Raw genomic sequence first — 13026 nt, forward strand, 5'->3', positions numbered from 1 at the left:
ACAATTTCGTTCCAAAGCTTTTAAGCCTAGAAGGTTAACAATAAAACTGAAAATAGCATGGGAGCAGAGCAGAGCATCATGGGGATGAGCTTATGTTTATAAAGCAGAGCAGAATTGCAGCAAGCCTGAGCTGTTGATATGATAGATAAAAGCACTTTCAGTGCTTAGATTTGTACTTACACTTGTAACAGTTCAAAGGTTTTGAGGTAGCTAATTCTGTGGCATATATTTTCATTTATGGCTGGCTGTGTCTCATATCAAGCTGCCCAGGGCATTAATCCATTAATTTAAGAGGGTAAGCTTTTCTGTATCTGTCCTGCTGAGGGAAAGTGCCTGTACTGTCTTGTGCATGAAAAGGCTTTTCCTTTTTAAAAAAGGAGGGCATAATTGTGCTTCTTGACTGTAGGGCAAAATGCCACTCTGCAGTTCTAGACCAGGCTAGTGCCAGGAACAGTGGAGCCAGCTCTGAGCAGGAATTGTTGCCTTGCCCTAGTAAGGAGCCATGCTGCACTTCAATCCTAGCATCTGGCCCGCTTACACTCTGATCAACACCTTCGTTCCATTCTTTTTTCTATCCTTCCCCCCTTGTCTTTATTGTGGCCATTGTCCTTTGTCTAGTGTTAATACTCTGCCTGGGAAAAGAGTCATAACTAATGCAAGGGATGCCTGGTGCTTGTGTTCAGGAAAGGCTGCTTTCTCTTTGGAGCAGGCAGCGAGATGGTGTCCTATCGCATGTGCTTCGGACATCCTTGTTGTCTTTCGCTGTAGTGATGATCTCTTTCTGGTGCAGCAACCTTGAGAGAAGTATGATGAAGCTTATGTTGGCAAAAGGTAAAAAGTCATAATGAACAAGGCGTTTTGCTAACGAAGAGTGCAGAATTGTATTCTCTTATTTCTCTTGAGTATTTTGTGCTTCAAAGCAGTCTGCACCAATACTCCTGCAGTCTGCTTTGTTTTGGTTCTTGCTTCCTATGTAGTGTTCTCACATGTACCATACAGCTCTTGGGAAATCTCTGCCTCTCTTTCTTCTGCCAGTGTTTTGTTCCTTTATTCTAATCAAAGTTCCAACAGCTGAATTTGCGTGTAGGCTTCCAAGTGTGCTTTAGCCAGTGCCTTGTTTGACAGCCTTTGTCCATATGCCATAGGCCCTGGGAATGCCAGGTAGTTCATCTGGTGCTTTCTGTGGAACACAACATGATTCAGTTCTGTCTCAGCAGCCTGATGGTCTTTATCCCAGCCTGAGCAAATGACTTGCACTGAAACTTTTTAAAAATTAGCGCTTCTGGTCAGCATTAATGTTCTTTTGCTGGGGAAGACAGCTGTTAGAGTGACTTCAGAAATCTCTTCATAGCAGAGTTGGTGTCAGCTTTGAGGTATAAAACTGAGAATTTGACTACATATGGGCATGAGGGCTTAAAGATGGGACAGTGGGATGATTGGGAGGAACTGCTGTTCAACCCTTGAATAACTGCATGCAATAAATGTGCTGAGTTGAAAAAATATATCAAGCAACCTACTAGGCGGGTCTGTAGGACTTGTTGTAATGTTGTGACAAAGTCTCTTGAGGAGAGTTACAACAGCGTACTTGAGCTGAGCTGCTGGTGTAGAAGTTCATGTCTGTATTGGCTTGTCCTTGGGATCACTTGGTTTGAGATATTGCTGTTCTTCAGGCTTACAGAGCAAGGGAGCCTGTGCCCTTGGAGGCTGGGAGTCTGTGTGTCATCGTAACACTTGGGCCCAAGCACCTGAGCTGTGGGGTAGAACAACTAAATGTGTTCAGAGAGGGTGATGTACTGGCATCCAGTGACCACTCAATTGGTTTTGCTGTTACTTGCTTGTTTTCAGCTGTTGACCAGCTGGCTTGTATAATTCAGGATTTGTTTGATGTTGTGGATGGTACTTATTTAACTTGCAGGATGTCTCAGTTATATTACTAGCTGATAATGTGATTGGACCTTATTTAAATGGCAGTTGTTTAACAAACAGTCTTCTGTCTGTCAGTGCTGTACATCGGAGGTCCCTGAATAGTTTGAAATAGCTATGCTGCTGCCTAGTATTGTGCATTGGGATGTGACTTCTAAAGAACCTCAGGCATTTTCCTCTTCATACTTGTAAAAAAGGAGGGAAGGGAAGGAAAAATAGTCTTGTCTCTTGTTTTACTTAATAAACTACAAGATTTGAGCTCACTGTTCATTCCAATAACATACCCTGGACTAGTACTAAAAACCTGTAGGGAAGCTGGTGAATTGATCCCTAACTCGGAGCACACGGGAGTCTTCCCTGTCACCTTCTAGCTGAAGCTTTGCTGCTTATGTCCAGTAACCTTATTTTTTTAAACCAGATCTGATTCATGCTCTATTTTCTATGCCAGATAAGGTCCTTGGTTGTGAGTAAGTGTTGTGACTGTAACTGGCAGGAGCCCTGCATGATTGCTTCACTTCAGGAAATGTTAAAATAACACTTTTTTTCTTAGAAAGCTAGTTCGCTCCCCTCCCACTTCTAATTCTCCTAATAGCTGCCCCCAGTTTGGCAGCTGTCTTCAGTATTGTTTGTGTTGCTGAGTGAGAGCAGAGACACTTCGGTGGATGCAGTGCTGGAGGAGAGGTATGCAAAGTGAGCTAGTATCTCTAGCCAAGCTGGCTTAAACTTTTTTAGATGTTTCTCTGAAATTTGGAAGGAAAACTGCTAAACTGTGAGAAGCATCTTGCTCCTCCCCCTGGACTCTGAAGCTGGGGATTTTTTCCTCTTGGAGAAAAGAAGCTGCCCCGACTGAAGCTGCTCGTTTGAGACAAATCATACAGCAGGTTTATCTGCTCTCTTGACTATAGTAATTCAGTGGGGCTAATAGCTGCTGGAATGGGTGTCCCCCAGAGGCTGGACCCAGCAGGTTTTGTCTGCTGTTTTGGACTTGCAGTCAGGCCTCCGAGGTACTTAGCAAAGCTTTAGCAGGGTTGAAGAGAATCATCTCCTCAAACCTGTATCAATGGCTGCTAGCTGCTTTGCCAGCTGATCTGTGGAAGGTTTGTAACTCTCCAGACAGAAAAGGCGTTCATTTTTCTTGCCTGTCTCCTATCTTGTTTGATCGATGCAATGGGGCGATGGTTTGTGTTCAATGCTTTATTTCTCGTTTGGAACTGTTTGTGCTGAGGGAAGAAAAATTATTTATGGCTGCGTAACAACAATGGGCAATACTTGGGTGTGTCTGTGCAGTATGTAGCCTTTAGTCTAAGGGATGTTTACATCTTAGAGGTTCCCCAAGAACTTTCATTTACAACTGTCAGCCAAAAAAGGAAGGCTGGAATTTAGTTGTCTTTACCTAATGTCTGTCAGATCTGGGAGCACTGCAAAGGAAGCACTGGAGTACCAGCTAGGAGAACATAAAGTGCCAATCCAGTGTGTTATGTGAATAAGCTGGTTTAGACCCTGGAAAAACATTGCAGGTACTAGACCTGTTTGTAGTGCCTGTTCTACTTGCTGGTCTAACCGTGATCTTCTTGAGCTAGAACACAAATATATCCTTCCTGAAATGCAGCCTGCTTTCCTCTCCCTAAAGTGGAAGCTATACTTAGGAATGTTTTGCATTCTGAAGGCTAGTTTCAGCCTCTCTAGAGCAGCAGAGGGAGAAGTTTATTCAGTAATGCCCCTCTTTCCTGCTAGGGACAGGTCAGACTAAAGCTTTGCAGAGCAGTTATCCATATAAACCAATCCCTTGCTACTGGTCAGCTGGAGCATGTTACTACAGGGTCCAAAGAAAATGCAGTTGTAAACTCAGGTCTATCTTTGAGAAATTGACTGAAGCTGTTTGGACTTTTTCTCGGTATTAAATGCCTCGAGCGTTTTGGCTTCACTGTGGATAGCTGTAGAGATGGCTTTGGCAGGAGAAGTCGTCCTCCATGGTGGTTAGAAGGAGCTGGAGCAGTGAATACTGGTGGGCAGGCTGGGCCTTCCCTGGGATGTCTTGCTCAGCCTGACCCTGTGGTATGAACTGGGGGGTGGGGGAGGCAAAATTATGCTTATACAAGACGCTGTTATCAGTCCTCCTACCAACTGAAGACAATCAGAAAAAAATTAAGTCTCAAGCATTACTGTCTACTGTGTTCTGAGTCTTCTGCCTTGCATAAACTCTCTTCTTGAATTTTCCAGCCTGAACAATGTATAGGTGATCATGATGTGTAAGTAAGTTTTGCTGGAGGCAGCCTAAATAGAGATGTGCTCTCTTAAGGTTTAGTGATGCAGTAATAAGGAACAGTGCATTCACTGTGAAGAGATGAGCTGTGGTGGCTGAATCTGTACCTTCCTTAGACAAAGAAGCAGAAATTCAAATGCCTTTCTGAAGGGGGCATTAGAAACTTATCTACTTAATCATCTATATGCTATCTCTGCTATGCAGGGTATAGTGCGTAAGTAGTGTACGTGACCCTTCCTTGCTGGTGGAAAGGAAGGACAAGTTTTAATCTGTTAATCCTGACAACTCTGCTCTGTGAATGTTGCATATAAGGCTGTATGTGCTAATGTTTAACATCTCTTGTTTTTCTTTCCATCCATTAGGCAATACTGACTGGTGCACATCTTGACAAGGTCTCCTAGCAACCTTTTCTGTAGGGCTGAATGACAGCAGGAGCGGCTGGGTAAATCGATGAGCTTGCCTTGGGAGCCTATAAATAGGCAAAATCAGAACACACGATGGGTCAGAAGGTCACAGGTGGGATAAAGACTGTGGATATGAGGGACCCTGTATACAGGCCATTGAAACAGGAACTCCAAGGACTCGACTACAGCAAACCCACACGTCTGGACTTGCTACTGGACATGCCTCCGGTATCATACGAAGTCCAGTTATTGCATTCATGGAACAACGATGATCGCTCGCTGAATGTATTTGTGAAAGAAGATGACAAACTGATATTTCACCGGCATCCGGTGGCTCAGAGTACAGATGCCATCAGAGGCAAAGTGGGATATACACGAGGACTGCATGTGTGGCAGATCACGTGGGCAATGAGGCAGCGAGGCACGCATGCTGTGGTCGGGGTGGCAACAGCAGATGCCCCTTTGCATTCAGTAGGGTACACGACACTTGTAGGAAATAACCATGAATCTTGGGGGTGGGACCTTGGGCGCAACAGACTGTACCATGATGGCAAGAACCAGCCAAGTAAAACATATCCTGCCTTCTTAGAACCAGATGAAACTTTCATTGTGCCGGACTCCTTCCTGGTGGTTCTGGACATGGATGATGGGACACTGAGCTTCATTGTAGATGGGCAATACATGGGTGTTGCGTTTCGGGGACTCAAAGGGAAAAAGCTATATCCAGTGGTAAGCGCAGTGTGGGGACACTGCGAAATACGGATGCGCTACTTGAATGGACTTGACCGTGAGTATAATTCCCTGTATTTGTTCTAGCAGCACAGGTCTGTGTGCTACTTCAGTGCAGGTGTAGTAGACCATCCTGGGGAGGGTTTTAATTTTTCTAGAGAGGTGAGGATTTCATGGCAGCAGTAAGATTACTGGATACAGCTCTGAATCCTTAATGGCTAATTCAAAAAGGTCGTCTGGCTGTACACACGTACTGTTCCCAAGGCCCTGCAGGGAGCAAGCAGGGTTTGGGGAGGTAGTATGGTGGGAGAAGGTGATGCCAGTCATCCATCTAGGGATGACAAACCTTTCTATATTGCTACCAAAGTATCAGCAGGAATGTCTTTCTGACAGTTGCATTATTGGCAATGTAATCCTGGTGTCTTTTCATAGGAAACAGTCTCTGAGGGACAATCACCTTCCTTAAATGGCTAATAAAGGGACTTTTAAAATCCATTGCAGGCAAGAGCGGGAAGATCTGTCCCATCTAAGGAGAGATTCCCTATGTAAGGAAATGGGAATGCCTTGTCTTTCAAAAAAGGAGCTCACTTCTCTGCTTCTTTCAGGGCAGGGTGTGCTCATTTCTAGGATGGGGCTGGATATTGTAGCCAGCCCAACTTGCATGCCAGGCCTTTTACTAATAGGGACATCAATCTCTAGCTAAGCTTAGTAATAAATTTGGCTGTCCAAATGTGCTAACGTCTGTTATCTCTCATAGTCAGAAGTTCCCATGGGGCCAGACTGTGACTCAGTCCTCTGGGTAGGGTGGAGGAGAGAGGTGAAGGAAGTGGATTAAAATCTGGATTTATGTTGTTAGTGAAATAAATTTGGCAGTATTGATATGAAGAGAGTAGTGTTTCCCCTGCATTCCAGAACAGTGTCTGCCAAAAGGCCGTAGCATACTGGGTTCTTCTATTTGTGCTTAGAACGTGTTCTAATGCTGGGCCAGCAATGGTAAACCCCTGGCAATGGTGACATGAGGTACAACAAAGCTGACGCTGGGCACCAGAAGATCTGAGCTGTCGGAATAACCAGGAAACCCTTGCAAAGGGATAGGAGCAAAATCCACAAGTGCTTTGAGAAATACGCTTTGACTCGGCAAGACCAAAGAGAGCGCTCTTGGCAGAGCACTTTCTCACCAAAAGAAAGAAACCTAGCTCATTCTACCACAACAGCTTACAGAATGGCAGCAGCTGCAGTAACCAGGTTTTTCTGAAGGGTCAAAGCCAAAATCTGCAGCTCCCCTCAAAGCCAGCAAGTCTGTGGAGTTGTTGGCACAGAACTGCACTTAGCAAGGAAACGGCCACCTCCAGTATTGGATTTGGTTGTAATGTGCTCTCAGCATAGCAGTGAATTGTGGGCATAAGGCCAGGAATGACGGGATGCTATTTTGGCACAGATAGAAAGGAGGTGTCTGGCTCTAACCACTTCTGAGCATTCAATAGCAACACTGTCCAGTGATTGTAGTGCTTGTGAATGGAAGGAGGTCAGATATGTGTGTGCTTTCTCTTTTGGTCTCAGTGTCTCTTGTCAGACTGGGTTATCAGTGCAAACTAGAGGAGGATAAAGTTCTTGTTCTTAATCTCTGTGGGAAGAAGATCCTCTCCTTTTAAGGCCATTGAACTGGAATGTATTTGTTACATTAATGTCTATAGGCTTTGAAAGTCAGGACCTCTTGTCCTCTGGGATGCTGGGTAGATAATACCTCTGTCCCAGCTATCTCCATACAGAGCAGGAAGAATTGGGACAGACTTTGAATACACCATATTTGTACCTCAGTGGTTTAAGAATGAACTACATTGGGAAGTGCCAAAGGAGTGCTTCCAGTAATAGGCTTCTTTGGCAGCATCACAGCCCGAGCAGAGATGTGCGGCCTAGCTGTAGAGACCTGTCCCTGCAGAAGAGGCAGCATGGATCCTGAAGTAGGTCATGAGCAGGCAAGACCAGCAGTACCTTGGGTTGAGTGCAACCATGTTTTTGCTTGTGGCACAGAACATGCATGACAAATGGTAGGGCTTGGCAAACAGCAGCACTGCCCTGACAGATCTGTTGGCTCTCCACCCAGCTATCAGTGCAAAAGAGATGTGCATATAGAGGTAGGATTCCTCAGGAATAATTAATGCTTGCAGCACGGGGAGAACTTTGGAGAACTGCTAGAAAAAACATTCCACTGCGACTTCCCCTGGAGCAGGTAATAGCTTGTGATCCATAGCAGGGAAGGAGGCGGGGGGAAATATGGCATTAGCTCAGCTCTGGCTGTTAACTTTAGGAGGGGACAGACCAATTCAAGCATGCATTTCCTGACTTTGTTACCAAGTCTCTCCTCGGCTAACAAACTTTCCTTCTCACAGACCTTTTGCCAAAAATTAGATAAAAATTAGCTTTCTCCACTTTTCATTGGAAGTGTTTCCTACATGAAGCAGTATGACTGTTTACTTTTTCCAGAGTAGAGTCAGGAGTGGTGTGATCAGAGGCTACTGACAACACTCTTCTGTTTGAGTTTTTCAGTGTTAGCTGTTACCTTTGAACCTGGAAGGAAGGGACTTGTATCTACCTTATTGATGGAATGAATTCTGATAAAAATGCAGTAACATGACCATTCTCAGAAAAACTAAGCTTTCCCTCTCTCAGCTGCTCAAAACAGCTGTATGAACAGTTAGATTAATTTGGCTTGTAGTAGTGGAAGCTAGAGCTGTTGGCATCTATCAAGGTTCCTGGAAGCTGCTTCTCAGCCAAACTTTTCCATTCCTGTGGATGTCTTTAGGTGTCTGTGTTCAGCCCAAAATGTCTGTAAAGGAAGCTTTCTAATGGAGCATGGTGAGCCCTCAGGCTATACAGGATGTCCAGTTGTCTGCTTAATTTGGGATGTCTTTGTGTTAGCCCTCTCTTGGGGAAGGAGAAAGCCCTTAGGCTTGAACAGAATGCTGTGTAAAGGTGAGCTTTGTCAGACTTAGCAACAGAAACTGTGAGCAACTAATCTGTATCTTCCTTCTGTGCAGCTGTGATATGGTAACTCTGGCTTTGACCTTAGTCTCCTGTATGCTGTGAATGACTCTTCAGCATCAAAGGGCCCCATACACCATTCCCCAAAAACTAGTGTTATCTTCTTCAGTGTTTGTAAGTACAGGATGAAAAGAAGACAGCCAAAGGCTTGTATCTTTCCCAGGTTTATGACACAGGAGGGAATCCTCTAATGGAAAATGTTACAATACAAGTAGCAACATGAAGCTTTGACGGATGGCTTTGTTCTTCATGGGAAGTATGTACTACAAATAAAGGGGTTGACAGCTGTTATCCTACTATGTAAGAGATGACAAATGTTACTTTCTAGGTACCTATACCACATGATGCTATCAGACTGTTTGCTGCAGGCTTTTACTAGAGTGAACTTGGACACTGCAGTGTCCAAAAACCTTTGTAAGAGGCGCAAGCTAGAAGATGTGTTCTGACCTGAAAGAATGCTATTGCAGAGGGGAAACTTGCATTAGGGGATTCTAGTATTTTGTTGTTCACATACATGTATGGCTTAACCTCTACAGAAACATCATGCTCTGCCTGTGTATTTAATGAGCTGCAGCTGCTGATACGTGAATGCTAAATGGCTTGGGTCCTGCAAACATGCCAGGCATTTGCTTTTCTTGCTCAATCTTTTCTGGGGGATTTTTAGAACTAGCAAAACGAATGTTTAACTTGTGGGTTGGGATGTTAATGTCTTGGGTCTCTCTTCCTAGCTGAACCACTGCCTTTGATGGACTTGTGTCGGCGAGCTGTGAGGCTTGCTCTGGGCAAGGAAAGACTGAATGAGATCCCTACACTGCCACTGCCAGCCTCCCTCAAGAGTTACCTGCTCTACCAATGATCTTCATGTTCACGGATAGAGAGTTGGAACCAAGGCAAAATACCAGAGCTGACCCACTGAGCAATGGGTTCTCCACCCTCATGTCATCGCTACTGTTGGAACTCCTTGGCGAAAGTATTCCTGCCACTGCTTAAGTCTCCATGTGCCCTTATTGGCAAGCTCTCAAGTAATCCTTGTTCCACAACTGAGTGTTTCGTTCTTTGGAGGTCACTTCCCCAGCACGCTTACAAAAAGAACGTTTACAGAAGCTCTGGGCTTCCCTGCTTCTGAGAAAAGGCTGTACTGCATCCTTTGGGTTGTAGAGCCTAGGAGTGGATGATTTTTCTGTACCATCTAAAGAGAAGAACACAATTTGGGGGGAGGGAAGGCATTAGGAGTGGGAATCTTAAGACCAGGTCCTAAGAATGGAAAGGCACAGGGTAGCCAGCAGAGTTGGGAAGAGTCTGGAATACCAAGAATTAATTGCTGAGCTTTTAAAAACCAAAAAAAAAAAAAAAAAAAAAAAAAAAATAGAACCCCAAGCCCTGAAACACCAAAACCAAGAACCCTTCTACCAGGACACTTATTAATTTGGAGAAGGTGGTTATGTCGCTTATATCTGTATCTCTGCCAGGGCTTCTTACCATGTTCTAAAGTTATTTCATAGAGTGAATCCTGTGTTCTTGTTTATCACCATTCCTGTCTCAGTTCTCCTGCTCCATTCTCTGTTCTGCCTCCTCTTAGTGGGTTTGACTCAGTTGATTGAGCAGTCATACTGTATCTTCCCCTGCCCTCTTCTTCCTGACTTAAAACTGTAGGTTTTAGTCTGGGATCAGGGGTTCCTTCCTGATGTGGGGACAGGGAAGGGACAAACTTCTCCTGCAATAGGGTGAGACGGGCTGTATGAGGTGAGATTTGTTACACAGCTATAGGTCCTGCTGTCTTAGGTCTGCTTTCTGTGTAGCCTGTTCCATATTAAGGCTTTAGAGAAACATACTAATGTGTTTCTGTAATAGCTCTGCCAGGAAATTATCTTCTTCGATAAGGTGCTTAAAGTCATCCAAACCAGGCTTTGTTCTGTCATAGACCATCAACATAATCTCCACTTAACTATGCAGCAGGAATAGTTCTCTGTTTCTTGCTTGGGGGTGGGAAGTTGTCCCAGAGAAGATGGGACCCAGTGTGTCACAGTGTGGCTGCAGAAGTACTGTCAGCTGATGAGAAATCCTGGAGGTGATTGCTGCAGAATGTAATTTGTGAGACTTTAACAGAGGCCAGTGGGGTGATCTTAAGGCACAGCAAGAAGAAATTGAACCTCTCCAGAGCTGGGGGTGGGGACAGGAGAGAACTGCAATAAACAGGACAAGTGATTCAGGCAAAATCAGCACAACCCAAATAGATTCTCGCCTCAGTAGCCAAGTAAAGAGGATGACACTCCTTTACTAGCAGGGGCTGCTCTCTTGACCTCTCCACAGGTTACTATGCTGCCTTTCTGGGGTTATTTTGCACATTTCTTTGTCTTGAAAAATGTTTGTGTGGTTGGTTTTTGCTCTTGAGTTATCCCTTCAGTTCTGTGTAGGTACAAATGAGTTTAGTTGTTGAAAATGTTAATATATATATTTGTGGTGTATGTATAAGAACATGTTTTAAACAGCTGCTGTAGGGTACCTTTTTTTAAAATAAACTACTTCCATAGTATATTTTTTAAAGCACAGAATTGGTGCCAAGACTGGGTGGGGTGTGATGTGCCCCTTTTTTAATCTAATATTATATGTTTGGTTTTTTTTAATGTAGGGATTTGTACTAGTTTCTGTTATGGGGTGGGACACAAGAAAATTGAGTGTGTATGGAGCCCTACTTGGTTGCCTTCAACTTGAACCAGTGTCTTCCAGAAGTCTGGGGAAGCAGCTGTGTTCTCCCTACTTCTAATGCTCTTTGTGCTCCCTTGTTTCCATCTCTTCTCACTTCACCAGTACATTGCTTTGTACAGTTTTAAATTCTGACTTTCTATTTTATGACTGTAGATAATACTCAGTAACCTAATAAACTTTATTAAGTATTATTTGATGCTGGTTTTTATTTGCATTAAGTGTAAATGAGCAGAGTTCTTTATATCTCGCTTTGACATGAATGGTGAGCTTATTCCCAAGAAGCCAGCCTACACAGGTAAAGCAGGGGCTGTTGTGGCTTTGTCTTTGCTTGGAAGAATAACAATTTAAAGCTGGCATCTAAAAGGTATGTACAGGTGGAGGGCACGCTGCAGCTATTGGTACAGGGTGATGGGGTGTGGTAACCTGAGATAGTTGTACAGCTGTCAGTAGTGCCTAAAAATGGCTACTCCAGATGGAGTTGAAAAATACCTGTGATGAGACAGCAGCCTTGGTTTCCTAATTTAACTGACTTATTACACTATACTCTTTTTTCTTCAAATAGATTCAAGTAGATTCAGTAGATGGGGCTCTGGTTATCTTGCCAAACTTGATGTATTATGCAGGTTTGCAAACTTTGCTCCTAGATTACAGCAAACAACTTTTCTTTTTCTTCCAGGCCAGAAGCTCATATGAAAACAAATCACTAACCTACTACCTACTTCATGTTGATACCCGACTGTCCTTTTTCTTAGGAAGGGAGATGGTGGATAGGAGAAAGCCAAATAGAATGATGAGGAATAAAGGGATCCCTAGCCAGTAGAACAGCACAGTTAATTACAGAAGGCGTTGTGGCAAGTTTAGGTGAGGGTTGGGAGAGTCATTCTTGTATTGTGTGCTTTAAAAATGGCAGATTGATTTCAATGTGTTCTGGGTAACTTCCTCAGGTAATGAACTTGATTTAGCTCAAGTCACTGGGTATTAGTTTTCAGTTACTCCATACCCACTGCTCTAAGTTGCTGTGCTTTCATATATTTTGAGATCTGTTTGCACAAGAGATTTCACTCCTGGGGTGTGAGGAGATATGGATTATATTGTTTGTGGAGTACAAACTGCTTGCTGGCTGTGCCTTCGGTCTCCTCCACTTCCAAGCTGCGCAATACAGAGATGCTTTCTAGTTATATCAGCAGTTAGATTAAGCCTCTCCGGAGTGACTAGAAGTGAGATGATTTGGTACTTTTGTCAATTATGACAAAGGCTTTAATTCCCTCTCCTGTCCGTGTACTTTTCTGTCTTCCCTGCAGCTACCAACTTGGGTGTGGAAACTGAATGATTTAATCAGTTCACACAAACACTACAACATGTGAGGCTCAACTAAAGCTCAGAGGTATGCTTGTGACCTGCCTTATAACAGTACTGGGTGAAGAGAGCTTAAAAAAAGGCAAGTGGTTTCTTATCTTTGTCTCCAGCCACGGCAAGATTTTTATTTTTTTTTAATTTTGGATGTCTTAATCTTGTTTGGTTTTTTTCCCACATGTAGAAGAGAACTGTTTTTAGATCCTAAGCCTAAATAAGCAGCATATTTAGTACTGACTTTTGTTTTTCTGCAGGTAGTGGAGGACTTCAGTAAAACACTTTCTGCCTGTATGTGAACAAGACCAGCTTCCCTTTACGTTTCAGTGGAAAGCTTTGTTGGAAGTGTGGCTGGAGGGATTCTGGGAGAGCAGTGGGCTGGGAGGGTGCATAAGGTGGGGCGGGTGCAGAAGACTGAGAAATTAGTTCATGCTCAGCTCCAGACACCCAAACAGGCTTGCGTTCCAGCTGCATGGAATATTTGAAACAAATGACCTGCTCAGGGCTGGGAGTCTGCAGTGTTTATGTACAGTGCCATGGCAACAGTGGAGGAAGTCATGAGGTGGGGATTGGACCTGGTGGAATCAACAAATGATATCAGAGATTAGC

The 13026-nt window shown here is 43.9% G+C and overlaps 1 protein-coding gene across 2 annotated transcripts in view; it reads left to right on the forward strand.

Annotated features, from left to right (window-relative positions):
- Window positions 1-12454, forward strand: part of SPSB1 (splA/ryanodine receptor domain and SOCS box containing 1) — a 40448-nt gene extending 27994 nt beyond the window's left edge. For both annotated transcript variants that reach the window (XM_049809970.1, XM_049809979.1), the window contains exons 2-3: window positions 4549-5377; window positions 9090-12454. In XM_049809970.1, coding sequence (XP_049665927.1) covers window positions 4684-5377; window positions 9090-9217 — 822 coding nt within the window. In that variant the 5' untranslated portion in view covers window positions 4549-4683 and the 3' untranslated portion in view covers window positions 9218-12454. The remainder of the gene's footprint in view (window positions 1-4548; window positions 5378-9089) is intronic.
- Window positions 12455-13026: the final 572 nt, after the last annotated feature.

The sequence above is a fragment of the Accipiter gentilis genome, chromosome 1 (assembly GCF_929443795.1).
Source record: "Accipiter gentilis chromosome 1, bAccGen1.1, whole genome shotgun sequence".
Lineage (NCBI taxonomy): Eukaryota > Metazoa > Chordata > Aves > Accipitriformes > Accipitridae > Astur > Astur gentilis.